This window comes from Artibeus jamaicensis, unplaced genomic scaffold (genome assembly GCF_021234435.1).
Source record: "Artibeus jamaicensis isolate MK-2021 breed Jamaican fruit bat unplaced genomic scaffold, CSHL_Jam_final contig_64, whole genome shotgun sequence".
In the NCBI taxonomy this organism is placed as follows: domain Eukaryota; kingdom Metazoa; phylum Chordata; class Mammalia; order Chiroptera; family Phyllostomidae; genus Artibeus; species Artibeus jamaicensis.
Window position 1 is genome coordinate 6,232,812 of NW_026521911.1, and position 19,443 is coordinate 6,252,254.

General features: G+C 44.8%; 1 protein-coding gene across 1 annotated transcript in view; it reads right to left on the reverse strand.

Annotated features, from left to right (window-relative positions):
• GAB2 (GRB2 associated binding protein 2) overlaps positions 1-5,059 on the reverse strand; it is a 179,780-nt gene extending 174,721 nt beyond the window's left edge. Inside the window, exon 1 of the mRNA XM_037138548.2 lies at positions 4,827-5,059. Coding sequence (XP_036994443.2) covers positions 4,827-4,901 — 75 coding nt within the window. The 5' untranslated portion in view covers positions 4,902-5,059. The remainder of the gene's footprint in view (positions 1-4,826) is intronic.
• Between the last annotated feature and the right edge of the window lie 14,384 nt (positions 5,060-19,443).

Consider the following 19,443-nt stretch of genomic DNA (forward strand, 5'->3'; position numbering starts at 1 on the left):
TTGTGAACAAGTTTAACCCTAAAGAAAAAAAAATGAAGGACAGGGGAAAGGACGGGATGTGATACTGAAGGAGAATTTTGTTAAAAGCAAGGTAAGTTTAGATATTAATGAGAAGAAATAGGTAGAGGGTAAGCATGATCCGAATACTTGGAGAGGCTATGACCCCAAGTACAAGCAGCAGGATTAGCTCAGTCAGAAGGGGCACCACATCTACTCTAAGAAGAGGGGGAAATGCAAGGAACTGTGTAGAGGCACATGCATGTGGAAATCTGGTCAGTGTGTGCAGACAGCCACTCCCTGGTAGCTTCAATTTCCTTTCTGAAAGAGAAGGCAAAGCCATTTGCTAAGACTGAAAGGCTGGCTTAATTTTTATTCCCAGTATGAAATTCAGTGCCTTGGACACCTATATTTAATAAATGTATATAATAAATAAAATAAAAGCAAACAATTAGTTTCCTTAATTCGGTTGTTCATTAGACTCTATACTCAACTTTTTCCAAATTAGCCACTAGGGGGCATTACTGCTGCCAGTCTTTTCCCCTAAATCTTTTAATATCCTGAAATAGAACAATTATAGAGCAGTGCATGGCATATGTTTATTTTTTTACAGTGTAAAAATTTTATATTTAGAATCAACCTGCTAGACTCTGTTTATTTTTTAAATTATTATTTATATTTTAGAGAGAGGAGAAGGGAAGGAAAAAGAGAAGGAGAGAAACTTCGATATGTGAAGATGTGAGAGAGGAACATCTATCAGTGGCCTTTCATATGCTCCCCAACTAGGGACCTGGTCCACAACCCAGGAATGTGCCTTGACTGGGAATCGATCTGGCAACCTTTCCGTTTGCAGGCTGGCACTCAATCCACTGAGCCTCATCTGCCAAGGCTAGACTCAGTTTAGGTGATCCCAGTTTTGTCAGCAACATGCAAAGCATCATACTCGGGAGCCAGTCAGACATATGCCTTCTTCTCTCCATCAGGCCTGATCAAAGTATTGACCTTGACCATGTTCCTGTCACAGAGCCTCTTCACACCTGTTTGATCTGGTGCTTGTTGACATCCGCAATGAGCACAGATGTATTATTGTTGTCGTCTATCTTCACAGCTGACTTGGTGGTTAGAAGGAACATGACAGTGGCACAGTGGTCAGGCTTGTTTCTCCTGGGGGCGCTGTTCCCAGGATATTTAGGCTGCCTTCTCCACTGCAGTGTCTTGGGCGTTGGAAGGTGAGTGACGTAGGATCTTTTTTTGTGGCCGAGGATGCTCTTCAGAACTGCTTTCTTCACCTTTAAAACCTGTGCTTTAGCTTCAGCTTTGGGAGGGGCAGGGGCTTCCTTCTTCACTTTCCACACCACCTTTGTCAAAGGCCATACTATACGTTTTTCCTCAAAATCTGTCAGCTTTATATACATGTGGATGTGTGTGCGGGTGCACACATGTGCACGTATGCACACATGCTACAGCAGGATGGGGGGCTGCTCTTTCCACCAGCCTCCTGCTGCAATCAAATCATGATGCCCCAGATGCAATACTTACCATTTTGCGGAGGTCAGTTTTTGTAATTTCTCCAGGGCACACAGCAAATACTCAATAGATCTTTCACACTTTCCTATGATTAATAAATTACAAGAGATGGATGAAAAAAATCTCTAAAGCTAATCCTTGGTAACATTTGCCACAGCTTCTTTAAAACTGTTTTTTCCCCCTATACCTCCTCCCCTCCCCCAATTAAATGAGGCAGGTTTGTTAGATTAATTTTAAATTGTTGTGATCTGTTTCTTTAAATCCTCACCCAAGGATATGTTTATTGATTTTAGAGAGAGAGGAAGAAAGAGAGAGAGAAACATTGATGGGTTTCCTCCCAAACCCATATTAGGTGAGTGCGCCATCCAGGGATCAAACCCTCCACCTTTTGGTGTGTGGTACGACGCTCCAACCAACTAAAACACCCAGCAAGGGCAGTTGTAACTCATTTCATAAACTACTTTTTCCCATTTGAGATGCTTCATATATTTTTTCTCGTTCCTCTTCCCTTATTTTTTATTTTATAAATTCATTGGGGTGACACTGGTTAATAGAGCCACGCAGGTTTCAAATGCACATTTGTACAACACATGATCTTTAGGTTGCGTTGTGTGCCCAGTACCCAGAGTCCAATCATCTTCTGTCACCATATATTTGTCCCTGTTTACTTTTTACTACCTGGATATATTTTTATAAAGGAGATTTATCAATCTATAATACATTATGGTTATTCATATTAATATTAATATATAACAGAATAAGCAGCTTATTCTTGGTGTGTTTAGCAATAAGGCTGAAAAATACTTCTTTCCTAGTTTGGTTCTAACAAACTTGGGCCTCTAATGAACAGGCGGAACTGGCAGAATTTTAACTTAAAACAGGGTGCAGAAATTTTCAATACCCCAAAAGAAAAGTAAAAGCAGACAGTTCCTCAAGAGTTTAGTCTTACACAGATCGGCTCAGTTTCAACTAAGGGAAATGAACTTCCACAGTAGGGGAGCTTCCAGTCATACCAACAGGACACATCACACTCCAGCCTGAGAAAAGCTGTTAGTTCAGTCAGATGCCTCGCGGGCTGGAGCTGTGGGGAGGGTGGGAAGCAGGCTGAGGTCATCGGATGACTGCCGGGTGTCAAATATGTGCAGGCATACCTCAGGGGTAATGCAGGTCTGATTCCAGACCACCACAACAAAGCCAGTATCTCGATAAAGTGAACTGCAGTAAAGAAAGATGTAATCTTTGTGCTGGTAAGGGATCTTGTCTTCCATTTGTAAAAAACGCAACACCTGCGTAGTGCAATAGAGCGAAGTGCAGTAAAAAGAGGTATGCTTGTACTTCAACTGGATGAAAAGGGAGCTTAACCCCAAAGCGTCCAAACCTGGTTATGCGAACTAAAGTTTTGTGGGGAACAAACGTAACTCATGGGCCATAAGAGGAGTCTGGGTGATAGAGCTGAAGTAGTCATCAGTCAAATGTAGATACAGTACCACATTGTTTGCAAACTGTTTCAAAAACAAAGTTTCAAGGTTCTTTTGGTTAGTGTTCTAATTGGACAATTATGAGTCACATTTTTAGTACATACTCTATCCCACTAGCTGGTATGGAATTCCATTTTTATTGACAGTTTTCAGAAGCTCTTTGGAGCCAAAGATTTTTATTTTTTAAGTGTTTATAAGAATATTAATAGCAAATTACTCTTCCCTAACCTAATAGAAAAGTTAATATTTCCTAATGAACTGATACCACCTTGAAGAGAAGTTTCTTTCTCAGTAACTATGTAATTCTTTGGCTACATGGACATCCCTGAAATGAGCTTTAAAACTGACATCATTGCCACAGCCCTACTGTATTTTCAATCTATGTCCTCATTCAGAAGACCTGTGCTAAATCCTTAAATGCCCCCCCCGCCCCGCCCCCCGCAAATGATCCAAGTTAAGAGCCTGATTTCATTTACATACACACACTCGCACATCCCAACAACAACACTTCCTTTAAAAAACAGAATGTCACTTCCTCAATCCAGAGGCCAGAAGTCCCTTGGTTCTGATGGGGGAGCCAAGACAGGAAACTCTGGTAAGCTTCTGCCTCCCCCCAAGGCCGGCGCTGGTGCAGCTGATGGAGGGCAGGGTCTCCTCGGAGCTCCCTTGATGCACTGCAGCTGGAAGGCCACAGCTCCCGTCCACGCTTCGGGAATGATCCCGGAGTCTCGCACCGGGAGTCAGTTTAACAAGGGCATTTCATTAGAAGTGAAGAGGGAAAAGATGAAAGACCTTGACACCTTTTAGCGACCTTATTTCCAAACTCCTGCGAGTAGCCCGGGGCGATTTCAGCCAAATCTCAGGAACTGGCATCGGTTTGTACTTTGACCCCGCCTGGAAAGGCATCTTCCAGTTTGGGGGTGGCGACAGACAGCCCTTCTCACCACTCAACCCCAGACTGGACCACCTGCCCCTTGCTGTGGTCCGTGTCTCACCCAGAAGGGAGAGGCTGTCCCAGCAATTTTCAGTAAACACTGTCGGTTAGCACCACCTGGCAACTGAGAACCTTGATCTCTCCCGACCCCAGGACTGCACAACGCAAAACCCGGGCCAGTGACAGCAAACCAAACTGCAGTGTCACCATGGAGGGCTGGGGTTGGGGGATGTATGTGAGAGACATACAGAATAAAGGGAAACAAGGGGGACAAACAAATGAGTCACTAAATGCAAGGGCTGCACATGCCGCTGACGCTGCCCATGATGCAGAGGCTGCGGACTGAAAGGAAGCAGGCGGCCGCCCGGAGGGGCGGGCAGAGAAAGGGAAGGGGGAAAGGGTGCGTGGCGCCTCGCCCTTTGTGGGGCCGGGCCGCGCGGCCGGGGCCCCGGCCCCCTCTCCCGCCCGCTCCCCCGATCCCGTGGGCGGAAGCCGCTCGGGGTTACTCCGGTCCCCCGGCCCCGGGAACCAACTCCGTCGCTCTCCAGAAACAATCAATGCAAACTTCGATACTGTGTGTAGTTTACCAGGAGGCTGGCTGCCGCGGCGCCCGCCGCCGCGCCCGCCCGGCGGGAACGACCTGCAGCCTCCACCTGCCGCCCCGCCCGCCCCGCCCCTCGGCGGCGCACCTGTGACAGGTGTGCAGGTGCCCCGCGCAGACCCGAGCCTCGGGGCGCGCCGGCCGCGCCCGGCCCCCGGGAGGTCGGCGGCCGGCCCTCCGCGCCCGCACGGTCCCTCCCGGAGCCCCCGGCCCCGCGCCAGGCCGCGGTGCGCCCCCGGCCCTTGCCCCCCGCGGCCGCGCCCGCCGCCCGCCGCCCGCCCGCACTCACGTAGCGCCTCAACTTCTTCTCGGGGGGCGATTTTCTCAGCCAGCCGGTGCACACAACGTCGCCGCCGCCGCTCATGCTGCCGGCCGCCGGGAGCCCGTCGCGGGGTCGGACGGACAAGGGCGCGAGCGCGAGCCTCTGGGTCCGCGGGCCGGCGGTGCGCAGCTCGCGAGGGAGGGGAGGGGCCGGGGCGGCCCGCCGGGCGCGGACGAGGAGGCGCGGACCCGGCGGCCGCGCGCGCGCCCGTCCTTCCCGCGCGCGCGCGCACTCGCCTCCCGGCCGCGGAGGGGGCGCCACGGCAGGAAGAGCGGGCGCGCTGGCCACGCCCACAGCGCGCCGCGCCCCCGGCCCGCCGCTCTCGGAGACGCAAACACCCGCTGGCGTCTTTGGACCGCGGAGGCCGCGGTTCCCTGGGAGCTGAAGCCTGCGGCCCGCCGCGTCCTCCCGCCCCATTTTGCTTTATTTCCGAAGCCTCCAGCAGTTCGCGGGGGTGGCGGCCGCGCCTCTGGTGGGAGTGGGGGTGGGGTGAAGGGAAGGGGCTCCGCGCCCTTGGGCGCGAATCGATTTCTCCCAGAGGGTCGCCAGCAAGGGACCCGAGGGCTGCTCGAGTTTCCGATCCATTCCCCGAGTTTCAGGTTTCCGTGGGTCAGGTTCTGGCTGAGATTAGTGATCCGCTTCCCAGCAAGAGTTTAACTCTCGCACCCCTTGGTGGGAGAAAGAAAGAAGAAAACAGACTACTATGTGCTGGGCGCTTTTTCATTCCTTGTTTACGCGATTGTCTTGAGAAATCTACAAATCGGGCGGGCACTATTATTCCCATTTTACAAACAGCTTTAAGTCCCCAAATCTGTGTGACGCAGAGCCAAGTTCCTAATTTTGGTGGAGGTGGTCCTCGTCTGCTTTTTAAAGTGGGGAAATTGCTCTACTGTGTGCAGATCAACTTGGGGGCCTATTATTACCAGCAATTAAAGTCCAGCTGGCCCCTTCACTGCCACTGGGAAATATAATTCAGTAAAAGAAAATGCATGTAAGTTTTCGGAACCAAGGAAGCAAAATGAGTCCATGTGTTTCATAGTAAATCAGAAGGCAAGGAGGTGTAGAGTAAGAAATGGGGGTCAAAATCCCCCAGCGTTCCTAATCATTCACATAGACTAGGAGACCTCTCTGGAGTTCATTTGAAAATTGCAGTATAATGGTACCTCTCACTTCATCTTGGCGAGGTTTACCTGAGATGAAGTATGTGGAACCACACTAGACAAACCCCATATTTCAGGGGGAGAGCAGAAGGGGAAAAAAAACCTTTGGTAGGGCTTCCTTCTCACTCACGCAGTACCTTACAAGCAATATTAAAAGGTAGGTCCTCCCTCCAACTTTTTTGATAAATGAAGAGGAATCCATGCTATCAGTAAGGAAGTGTGTTGCCAGCAAGTGAGTGGGAGAGACAGCATCTTGCACTCCCCAGACAACTTTAAACTAAGGCTATTTTGTTCATTTCCCTGTCTTTTTGCAGCAAAGCTAGTTGTTTCAAACATTTGGTCATCCATCTGGTTTTACAGATCTTGGCTGGGTTGGGAAAAGTTCAATTGGTTTGTAAAAGCTAATCATTTACTATATGTGTAGCTCTTCTAGACACTCTGGGAGGCTCACATCAGCTCCTCTGTACCCCACTTCACTGACTTTCTACACTAGTCAGTGTGCTGTTAGATTGAATATAAAGCCAGAGTTGCCAGGCTATCGCTGGGACCAGACCTCCCCTAGCCTTCCAAGTTAGGGATCCTTAAGCCACATACAAGGACCACCATTTTGCCCTCTGGCTTTGGCTTTAAGTACCTTAAAAAGCTGTGTGGCAAATATCAAAATACTCAAGTCTGCCAAATCAGTCAGGAGGCGGTGACTCTCCACCAAAATAAAGCAGCTTCTGACTTCATTCCCATCTGAGTCATGGTGCCAGGTCTCCGGGGTTGCACTCTGAGAAATCTGGTTTGTTTGCAGCTACCCTAACTTTCTTATGACTAGGCTGCCAGCACCCAGCTGAAGCAGCACATAGAAGGCAGAACTGCTGCTGGAGTCCCTGGCTGCACCCTGGTGTGGCTCCAGTCTTCTGAGCCTGAGGTGTGTGCCAGGCCTGGAAACAGCCCTTGGACAGAACGTTCCTGTCTGGGTCTTTACTAAGTCCTCTCCACTTTTTTTTTTTTTTTTTTTTTTTTAAATAATGCTGCTTGCCTTTGGCTGGGGAGAAATGGAAACAAATAGAGTGATTTATTTACATAGAGCTAAGCGCCATCTATTGGAATCAGTTGGAATAATGCCCCCTACCTCCAACCTGCAAGGACATGCACCACTGGTCTATAATTTAGGCAATTTTGATTTTAAAGACCACGGTATTTCCTAGAGGAATTAATGACTTGCTGCAAGGAAGGTTTTGGGTCATTAATTGTATACTCGTTAAATCCTCAGGAAATGACCATCTTAAAGGGAGGGTTTCTCTGGAGGGAGCAGAAATTAGAGAAATGAACACCTGGGAGAAAAGCACGGGCACCAGGTTTTGCTCCCTCAGCCCCAAAGCCTGGGTTCTAAACCGTGCACTGTGGCTTTGAGTTTCATCAGCGACAGCCTGCACCCGTGCCTGTCTGGGAGTTGAGGGTTGTGGTGAGCCGCAGGCAGGTGCATGGCTGGTGGAACTCTCCCAGGAATGGATTGGAAAGGATGGAAGGAGAGCTGTGTTCAACTGCACATCAGGCTGCTGTGATTAATGCCACCCACGCCAGGCTTGATGTCAGTGATTGGACTGGGGGTGGGGTTGCATGTTTGTGTCCTAGCCCTTCTGCCTTTTCTCCTCTTCAATTTAGTTGACAGGTTAATTTCAGAGCTGAGTGCTGCTTGCCAAGGTCAGTGTGGCCAACTGAATGGAACCACCTCGGATTGGTGGCTTTCATGACACTTGTCTCTCAGGCGTATTGACGCTTGCATTTCTTTAACCCCTGGGTGCTTTGAGCCCTTTTGGTTCCCTCCATCAAATTACTCTGACCTTCCCAAATCAACTTCTGGCATCTGGTTTGGACTGGGATCTGGAAGTGGGCTTGGGGTGTGGTTGAAGACCTAATTGGGTTGGGTTCCCTCCCTGTCTGTGGCTGCTAACAGTCTGTTACTTGACATTACACCCAGTAGGAGACATTTTGGAAGTAAACTTTAGAAAAGGTTGAGCAAGTCCAGCGTTCCAACCTTCCTTTGTAAATAACCAGAACCTGTACCAATTGCTTTGCCAATGTCCCAGAACCTGGGACATTTCTACTGACACTGGTGGTGGTGATGACATCAACATTCGCATATTGTGCTGCCAACTCAGTTATATTCTCCCAAGAACAAAGACTGTCAAGTTCCCTGGGAAAGTGTCTTTGTGCTCTAACCATACTTTGCACAATGGCCCCTTCCTTCACAGAGAGATGGCCTGCCTTGAATTAGATTGTGAAAATATGTTAAGACCTCCTTCCCTAAAACTCACCATCCCTACTCCCCAGCATAGTTTTCTTAGATTTACAATGCGCCCTTATAAATTGGGTTGTCATCCTGGACTGCAAATATTTGTTCCCCTATCTTCCTTCCAGCATGGTGCCAGGCACACATGGATGCTCAGTGAATGTCTGTTGGGAGAATGAAGGAAACAATTCTTAAAGGATAATGAGAACTGTGGACCCCTGGAGCACCACCCTTGAGAATATTATCTGTGAAGGTCCTTATACGTAGTCAGACAGTTTAAACCCACAGGGACTGGCCTGGTGGGGAGGGTAGAGCAGGTGGCGGTAATCCTATGCAGTTTCACTTTAAAAAGTGGTTGAAACCCTTGGACAGTTTCAAGCACAATGACTCCTTAGACCTTTGACTTCTACCCCCAGGCTCTAGAGAGCTAACCCTGTTAATCCTCGGTTTCAGACCGTGACACTGTTGTACGGACTCCCCAGATACCCTCTGCTCTGGGACTAAGATTTAAATCATTTATGGTTTATCTGGTATCTGGTTCCACTGTCACAGTCTTAGAGGAGCTCTAACACTTAAACCCTTGCACCCTCTGACAACACTAGCAAAGCTGGAGAAATCAAGTCCCCTGACTCATGGGGGTCTCATCAGATGGCTGATGAGAAATTCCATTTTCTTCTGCACTGAGTGCATGCACAGTGGCTGTGCATATTTACTAGTCTCTGTTTTGCCAGGGACTCACGGGCCCCTGGAGATCATCTCATCTAACTCTATCAGAACTACCCAAGATGTTTGTCTGACTCATACAGCCAGTAGTGTGCTGGTTAATGTTTAAAAACTGGCTCTCTGGTGGTAGCTTTGATTTGTAGTATGTACAGTTTTTGTGGTGGAAGTACCACACTCCCTCCACCCTTCCCCTTTCCACCAAGTTCAAGTGATCAACTCTGAATACAGAGTTAAGAGATACACAGTTATATAGTATTCCTAACATAAAATAGATACAAATAACAGGGCAGAGATAACAGCAAAGTGTACTAATTAGTAACTGATGAGTTTTAGTTTATTTCCTTTGTTTTTAATATAACTTGAAGCCAGCATTTTTAAGTGCACAATTCAGTGGTCTTTAGTATTTTCACCAAATTGTGCAACTGTCATAGCTAATTTCAGAACATTTTCATCACCCCCCCCCAAAAAAAAACATTTAACAACCAATCCTCACTCCGCAACGCTAACCCCTGGCAACTGTTAATCTAATTCCCGTTTCTATGGATCTGCCAATTCTAGACATTTCATATAATCAGAATCATACAATATATGGTCTCTTGTGTTTGCATTTTTTCACTTTGTACCATGTTTTCAAGGTTCATCCATGTTGTAGCATGTCAATTTTTCATTGTATGGATAAAATTATCCCTTCATCACTTGATAGACATTCCAAAGTTTCCACTTTGTGGCTATTATGAATGATGATATAAACATTCCTGTGCAAGTTTTTGAGTGAACCTACATTTTCAGTACTCTTGGGTGCACACTTAGGAGTCAAATTGCTGTATCATACCATGACTGTGTTGTTTTCTTTTTACAGAACTGTTTTCCACAGTAGTTACATCACCATTTACATTCCTACCAGCAATGTATGAGGGCTCCAATCTGTGCACATCTTCTCCAATACTCGTTATTTTCCTTATGAAATGTTATGTTATTAAATAACATTTAATAATTTATTTTTTAACGACCGGCTTGCAAAATTTTTCACAATTTCCCAAGCTCCTCCCATAGGCTGGTAAGAGCCAGTCCTAGTGCACCCCTGTATAAGTCCGCCGCAGAAAACCCCATCATCCTGTCCTGTAGGCAGTTCCACTTTTTTCCTGCTGACGAGAGCAATACTCAATGGATTTGAATTTCCTTCTTCTTACATCCTTCCTGTAGAAACCAAAGTCTAAGGTCTCAGGTTTTCTTCTCTTGGAATGAAGATTTTCCATTCTGGAGAATTACAGATTTTCAGCTCCCACCAAGCACTCTGGGCAGAACACAATGTTTCCCTCCTACGTTTGTGATGAGAAACAAAAACAAAACCTAAATTGTATCTTCCTGACACCCGGACGTATCTTCTGGATGAGCTCTGGAGCAGTTGCTTCAACAGGGCAAGCAGCTGTGGTCTGTTTCAACATAATTTGATGTAATCAGGGCTAATTTTGATGATGCAGTAACTCTGAAGACCATTTTTTAACTGGATTACTGTTGGGTCAACAATCATGTGGTATTACATTTAGTGACTGGAACAAAAGCCAGAATTAAAACAGCTTCCCCCTACTCCCCTTCAAAATGACAGCCCCACCGGGATTAGAAGTTATGAGGCACATTTAACACAATTAACTAAAAAAGGAAAGTAGTTGCAGTCAAATTACACATGCAAACTCTTTAAGGTCCAGAGTATCAACTCAGAAGAGCTGGAAACTTATTTGTTGTTTTCTTTCCCAAGAGTGGTTAGAAATAGGTTGGTAGCCATCATTATAACTTAATATTTTCATAACATTCTAGGAAAAAACCTTAAGATTTTCCCTGAACCAAATGATGATTTTAGTAGTCCACAGTTCCATCTACTTTCCATGTATGTTTTCAAAATGATTAAACGAGGACTAAATTTAGGGAGCAGCATGCCAACGTTGAAGGAATGTGTTACACAAAGCGCTACACAACATTTGCAACTGTTTCTGATAAGCAGAGTCTTTTATTTTATTTTGATAGATGTGGCTATCATCGTTCACGGCCAGCCCAACAGCAGGGGCTGGGCTGCTCTACGCACAACGCACACACGCTTTTGTGTCTTCCACGCTCATCTGAAACACAGCTAAGGCCCATGACCAAGGCCATTCTTACAGTTCTGGAAAGCAGGATCTTCAAAGACAGATATCTTGGAAGCTGCCAAATGTGCTGGTTCTTCAAAACCTCTCTAATCCAGTTTTGTAGTTCAAAGAAAGTCTGATAGGTGTCCAATCCCCTGAGTAAATAAGCCTCCACTCATTTTTTTTTATGTGTATGTGTGACTTAGGGGATCAAGAAACTTGAAAAGCAGTCACTTACCCTATTGCATTTTATTTATCAGAAATTCCTCATCTAAATAATTTCCTGATTATCATATTCTGGGATAATACATGGATGTAACAGAAAGGTAATATGACTCTAAAAAAGGTAATGAGAGCCCTGACTGGTGTAGCTCAGTTGGTTGGGCATCATCCCGCAAACTGAAAAGTTGCCGGTGTGATTCCCAATCAGGGCACACACACATGCCTGCATTTCAGGCTGGTCCCTGGTTGGGGCACGTATAAGAGGCAACTGACAGATGTTTCTCTCCCTCTCTTTTTCCCTTCCTTCCCTTCTCTTTAAAAAATAAGTAAAATCTTTAAAAAATGAAAATTCCTTCCATAATTAAGATAATATATCAATATCTTTTTAGTTGCAAAAGCAGATATCCATTTTAAATTCACCTAACCCCAAACAGGAATTTATTGGTAAAAAAAATGAGGTATATCCCAAGGAAGCCATGAAAAAGTTGGATAGTCTGGCCTCAGGAAGGGTATCCACCAAGGACTAAATACAGCAAAAACGAGGGGGTGAGTTTGTATCTGTCTCTCTCTGGCTGTGTGTTTTTTAAGGCTGAGCATTTTGCCTGCCTGTCTGCCTTCCTCTCTGCAGACTGCTTTCTCTCTCTTCAGGTACATGGTTGCCCCACAGTTACTAAATTTACATTCCCAGTTCGAAAAGGTGGTCTCCAGTGTTCTCAATTTCCATTTTCCAAGAGAAAACAAGGCTGATCCATTTGGGTCAGGTGTCCACCCCTGTTGTCAGCAAGGGAAGCTCATGTCTCTAGTTTGTCTGCTGAGGATGCACTGGCTAGGCCAGGGGTAAGGGAATTCTTGGAGGAGGGACAGGTTCGATAATCAAGTAGACTGCTTTAAAGGTGTTTAAGAGAGACATGAGGGACTTCTGCCAAGATGGAGGCGTAGGTGGAAGCACTGTGCCTCCTCTCACAACCAAGTTTAAAAACAACAAAGTTTTAGCAACAAAAACACAACCAAAACCACAGAAAATTGAACTTCACGGAAGTCTGACAATAATGAACCCTTCAGCCAAACCAGTAAGAGGGGCAGAGCCAGCAGCAGAGTGGGGTCGGGCAGGAAAGATCCCTGGACTGACCCAGCCCTGAGACCCAGGCGCACCGGCAGCCATAGGCGGATCCCAGGTGTGGAGTAGCAGGCAAACCCACTGAGGGAGCAAGGCGGTGGACCCACTGAGGGTTGACCAGTCACACATTTGCGCGCAGATGAACTGGTGAAAAAGGGAGCAGTGAGACAGACCCTGCAGGCCCCAGTGGCAGGAAGCGGCAGAGGGGACCGCCACTGTCCCTCTCTGACCCCGCCCCCACCTACAGCCTCACAAACCAGCGACCTGGGTGGCCCCGCCCTGGTGAACAACTAAGGCTCCACTCCTCATCCGTAACAGGCACGAACAGATCAAAACGTGGCTCAAGAAGAACTCAGAGCCCCAGAGCTGATAAATCTAAGCAATGAAGAAATAACCAAACTTTCAGATGCACAGTTCAAAACACTGGTGATCAGGATGCTCACAGAACTGGTTCATTTTAGTCACAAATTAGAGGAACATATGAAGGCTAAACTAATTGAAATGAATGGAAATGCACAGGAAACCAATAGTAATGGAAAGGAAACTGGGACTCAAATCAAAGGAGTGGACCAGAAAGAGGAAAAAAATGACCAACCAGAAAAGAATGTAGAAACAAGAATTCAAAAAAATGAGGAGAGGCTTAGGAACCTCCAGGACATCTTGAAACGTTCCAACATCAGAATTATAGGGGTGCCAGCAGGAGAAGAGGAACAGCCACAAGTGGAAAACTTATTTCAACAAATAATAAAGGAGGACTTCCCCAATCTGGCAAAGGAAATAGACTTCCAGGAAATCCAGGAAGCTCAGAGAGTCCCAAAGAAGTTGGACCCAAGAAGGAACACACCAAGGCACATCTTCATTACATTAGCCAAGATTCAAATGAAGGAGAGAATTCTAGAAGCAGCAAGAGATAAGGGGATAGTCACCTACAAAGGAGTTCCCATAGACTGTCAGCTGATTTCTCAAAAGACATCTTACAGGCAAGAAGGGGCTGGAAAGAAGTATTCCAAGTCATGAAATCCAAAGACCTACAACCAAGATTGCTCTACCCAGCAAAGCTTTCATTTAGAATGGAAGGACAGATAAAGTGCTTCTCAGATAAGATCAAATTCAAGGAGTTCATCATCACCAAGCCCTTATTATATGAAATGTTCAAGGGACTTACCTAAGAAAAAGAAGATAAAAAAGATGAACAGTGAAAGGACAGCAAACTCACAGTTATTAAGAACCACACCTAAAACAAAAGCAAACTAAGAGGACAGCTAGATCAGGAGCAGAATCATAGAAATGAAGATCACATGGAGGGTTAGCAACAGGGGAGTGGGAGGAGGATAAGAGGGGAGAAGGCACAGAAAATAAGTAGCATAGATGGTAGGTAGAAAATAGATAGGGGGGAGGGCAAGAATAGTATGGGAAATATAGAAGCTAAAGAACTTGAGACACATGGTCATAAACTAAAGGGGGGAATGGTGGGGGAGGGGTGTGCAGGTTGGAGGGGAATGAAGGGGGGAATAGAACAACTGTAATGGCATAATAAAATATATCAAAAAAAGAGAGAGACATGAAAACCAGTTTTGTTTCTTTCAGGACATATTGAGTCTCTATCATCTGAAAACTTGAACTCGTAGAAAGGCATATGTTTCTGTTCAAAGACGAAAAGATACTTACATTCCAATACATGTTACTTAGGAAAGATTATTTATGTATTTGATATTCTATTCTCAGTATGGATAATGTAAGAACCTACTACCCCAAGTTTAGCATGAAAACACAAATCTGAATAAACCCAGGGTCTTAAAAAGTTCAGGGTCTTTCTAGGGAGAGTGATAGGTGGGCGGATGTCTACAGCAGTGTGTGGACGACGAATGTTATAACAGGTTTTTCGAAGGACTGTGGGGGCATAGAGAAATTAGCAACCAACTCTATGGGCTGGAACTGGAAGAGCTTAGGTTTTACTTGTTTTGGTGTGCCTCAGGGAGAGGGGCACAGAGTACGCATCAATTAAAATTTGCTGAATAAGATGACGTAAGCAGTAGCTACTTCAATTTGGAGGCAAGAAACTTGTTTAGATTCAGAGAGTAGGGTGGAGAAAACCAACAACTGTGAAAATCTGAGCAAGTCTAACTTTACCTGCTTCTGAATTTCTTTTATCAGTCAAATACCTTCACTCAACCAACATTTACTGAGCACCTGCTGTGTGAAAGGCACACGTCTAGGGGCTGATTGTACAATGGTGAATAGTATAGGAAGGTTCTTAGGAGGCAGTCTGCTAGGTCACCGTACTTCAGAAGCAAAGTCCGGAGAGAAGCCCTAGAACTAACTTTCAATAACGGATCATGGAGACAAATTTCTAGCTGAACTCAAAATTATTTGATTCCTGACTTTTTGTTTTATGCTAGGCAATGGCTCCAGTCTTGGATTTATGCTGAAAAGGGCTAGTTTAAAAATTTATGAAATATCTCAGACACATAAAGAGGAAAAAGCCAGTCTGGGAATTTCTTTTAAGGGATATTTCACTTTTGTCTGATGGGCATATTTATCCCACCTTTTTTTTTTTTTTTTGACAACTCAATGATACCTATTCGTTCCAGAGCTTTTTAATGAGTACCTATCACGTGCCAGATGTTCTCCAAGGCACTGCTGAGGCAAAGATGAACGCAGTCTCCCTTCTGTTCACAGGAAGTTCACGTTCCGTCAGAGAAGACAGATGACAGTAGGAGAGGACTGGAAAGTGCACGTGGTGTTGAGGGAACAGAATCCAAGGAGGGAGTCTGGAAGTCACGGTTCAACTTTGGTATCTCGAAGCACAAGTAATATAAACAGTAACACTAGCAATATAAACGCATGAACATGAAGAAATCCGAGTTGCACTTTGCAAGGTCACCACTCTTAAAATAAGGCCTCACAGCCTTAGACAGTGTGACTTAAGGTTGTAATATTTTGATTCTGGGTGACTAAGAGGTGACAGGTGTGTAGCCTGAGAAAGCCACCCAAGTCCACATGCAGGCATATGGAAACAAGTGGTGCTGAGTCGGTTCAGGTACATGTTCCCTTGACCGGCAGGACAGGAGCTGCTCACCCACTGTGAGAAAGTGGACCAAGAGCTAAACAACAGTGAAAGGTAAAGATACAAAACATCATGTCTCCACACGATGTTTTTGTGGTTGATCAGTAAGTGGCCCACCCCTAAGTGTTTCTGAGAAATATTAACCATATACAAGAGCCTTTCAGCACAAGTGAGCAAACCAGGTATAAGTTGGTGTGCTTTTTATTTCAATAAAACTGACATTCTATCTGGTTGGGGTGGAGAAAGGAAGGGGAAGCATCTGGATGTTGACAGATTACTAGGCATAGGAGGAATCAGAGTGGGAGAGACACACATCTGTAGAGAAAAAAACACAGGAGAGGTGGTGGAGAGAAAAAGAGGAAAAGGGGTAAAGGTTGCAAAGCTCCGCAGGCTGGCTCCCCCGTCCTAGCTGCAGAGGCGCACACATCAGCTTGAAGGTGCAGACACAACAATCAAAACAGAGCATCTTCTTCAACGAGCAGATCTGTGTAATTACCACTTATCTTTACTGTAATATATTCAAACCCCACTGAAGGATTCTCAGTGTGAAATTAAACTGCTACATTACAATCATTAGGATCAGGCAGGGTAACTAAGAAACACAAATTGTGGGCTGTTTCCTCTCAGATCTACTAAATCAGACTTTCTAGGGTGGGGTCAGGGCAGTCTGAACTAATCAGGTGATTCTTACACTCAGTAAAACTTTGCAAAGACTGTGAAATGGGAGTCCCTGACCCAAGGAGGCATGTCCTATTTCCGTCTGTGTCCAGAGCCCAGCAGCAGACCCAGCACAGTGAATGCTCCGTAAGTGTATTGAACTGAACTGAATACATCAAAGAGATTTTAAAAGAAAAAGTAACTGAATTCTATTGCCCCCAAACAGCTGATATTATTTTTCCCCATATGCTTTTCTACCCCATGTACATGGCTTTTATATTAGAATTGCAAACTACAATAAAAAATTTTCAACACATTTTCTTTTAAAATGTGTCTTTCTACTTCATTCAACATGTGTTCATATGGATTTCTTATTTTTTTGAGTTGTGAAAAGGTTTCCCTTAGAAGACCCCAATTTTTGCAGTGCTTTCTAGTCGGGCTGAAACCTTCTCATGCAGACTTCAGTTTCTCACACAATCCTTTTAAAGTATCATCTTTGTTCTGCAGAAGTGCATACAAACTCAGAGATAAAATACGTTGCTCCAGGTTCCAGAGCTCGGAAGTAGAATGTCAGACCTAAACCAGAGCCTTCTCCCTCCACGTCTGATACTCTTTTGCCACACATCCAGCACATGTTCTCAAAAGAATCTGACCCAACAGTTTCCTGATATAAAAACCTGAAGGCAGAATGTGGAAGATGGAAATTACATTCAAAGAGTACTTGTCCAGCTACATCCTGACTGTACAGGAATCAGTTACGGCCTTTTGGGGCACTGCAAAGAAAATGTATATATTAGTGGAAATCTTCAGTAAAAAAAAACCTTCCTGTTCAATGCAAATCCATTTCTGCAATCCCAAAATGAAGAGGGGTGGAATTATCCTGAACATTCTAAAATTGTAACAAAGATTCTTCAGTAGTATTACAAATATAGGAAGAGGAACAACGTCTATAGGCTGTAAGACAGATAGGAAGAAGGCACTGGAGACTTTAATGCTCTTCTAACATGGAGACTTGTATCACAAGCTACTTGGGTAGCAGCTGAGTAGGTAGTGGAGGGAAGCATTTGTCTACCCAGAGAAAGGCCCAGTTAAAAGATAAACTGCCTGGTGAATAGCCTAGTGGGGCAGCCCTTCAGGGAAAAGCAGATTGTTCAGCTGAGCAGTTATGCTGATTTTATTATGGAGAAGAGAAGGCTGGGAAGAAAAATTGTTGCTGTGTTTCTAGTTTGTTACATGTGCATGCTACGAAAGGGGCAGGTTTTGTTACTACTATGAGGTCACAGAGTTTGTCAAGGATAAAGTTGCCTTTTTAGGTTAGAGTGTTCCTATTCACTGAAAGGGCACTGGTTAAATCACCAGGGATGGGGCAAAATCCAAGACGGTAGTTTATGCATCATAGGCAGGGGAAGGGATATGATCCCTTAGAGATTTTTCACACGTAGATCCTAGGAAAACAGCAAACCAGAAGTTCTTGTTGAGCCAGTGTGCAGAGGAGCTTATGAGTCAGATCACAATTGTAAATGGCTCAGCTTCTGCAAAATACAGTTCCCGATTGGTGTTAGTATATTTGTGGTATGAAAAAACCTTTGCTGGATGGGCTCACCAAGTTTCTGTTCTTAGAATATCATCTTGAAATATCAAAGGCCCGTCACTTTGGGGAGGATATTAGTAATTCTGACCAACATTTTCTCATCTATGTTTCTATGCATATTCTAGGATAATCCTAAGAGAAAGGCAGGGCAAATATGAACATAAACTCATAAAAAAATCGAGGCAAAGGAACTTAAATACATTGCTGGGTCTGGAGCCCTTTATTCCATTTCAATGTTTCTCTTTACTAGAATGTATTTGAGCTCAATCATAGTATTTCTGCACATTCTTAAGTCTCTGCTTTCTGTACAGAACAAGGAAATCAGAGGCCAGATTATTTGTTTTGCAAAATGCCCAGTGAACTCCAGGGCTCAACATGCAAGATTCTTTGATTACTATAAAAAATTCTGCACTTTCAGTTTCTCTGGAGGCTGAGAGCAGTGAATTTTGGTTGTAGTCTTTCTCTCCTTCAATATTAGGTATTCCAAGTAACCAAGCTTCACAATAAATAAATACTCCATTAAACCAGATAAATTCAAGGCACAATAGGCTACAAAGGAACAAGGTCTACAATATATTGTGAATCCTTTAAGCATTTTCATAAAACTGTAATGCAATGTCCAAATGATAGTCATGTTATTCATAGCAATTATTACCAGCAAAGATGCAGCAGTTATTGAAGAGTCATGAGCTTGTTAATTCAATAGCTGCCTGAATGACAGTTTAAGAACCACCTAAACTTCTTAGCTCCTTATAAAGGTCCCCTACAAACTCCCACAGTGTGCTAATTACAGCTGCAGATTCCTTGGATGAGAGCTAACTGGAGCCTTAGCTGACCAAAAGGGCAATCTTGGGCTGCTGGTAATGGTAGCAGAACATCTGTGTTTCTGGGGGTGGGGTGGGGGGGTGGGGTGTGTGTGTGTGTGTGTGTGTGTGCGCGCGCTGACCACAATCTCCTAAGATCTGTCTTACGGGAGTCCTGGTAATCATTTTGGAACAGGTTGACTTACGATTGCATTTCGCTTTTTTCTTAATGCTTTTTCTATCTTTTGATATAGAATAGAAACTGGAAAGAAACTATAGTCAGATATTACTCCCACCTGTTTTCTTTTTATTATACATACTTTAGATTGCATACTGAATACAAATATTGATCAGAAGCCAAAAAGCCCCACACGTTTCCTATCAGTTCAATCCAGGCCAATCTGTCTTTCAACCCTGCATTTTTAGGTTCTTGCCTCACCACTTACTAAAATAAATATATGAATAAATAGCAATCTGATCCAAATAAGTCTCTTTCATCTATAATTATCTGAAACAAGAGATTTAAAGAACAGTAGAGGTAATCCATCTTACCAATTGCATCTTCAATGCCGGTCCAATCAGGCTTGAATGTCTAGATTCAATTTACAGAGAATATGAATGTGTAACACTGTAGAGGGACGCTTCTGGCAGACCCTGTCTGAGAGGGACAAAGGGTCAAACAGTCCCTTTGCTGTTCTGTGACAGCTGGAGTCTCTGGGCTGGGTAAGAGGGTGGGAGAGTTACATCTAGATCTGGAATGGATCACTCACACAATTATGTTCTTGTCAGGACAGCAACAAAAAGACAGCACAACTTCCCCAGGCAAGAGGACAGCCAGATGGA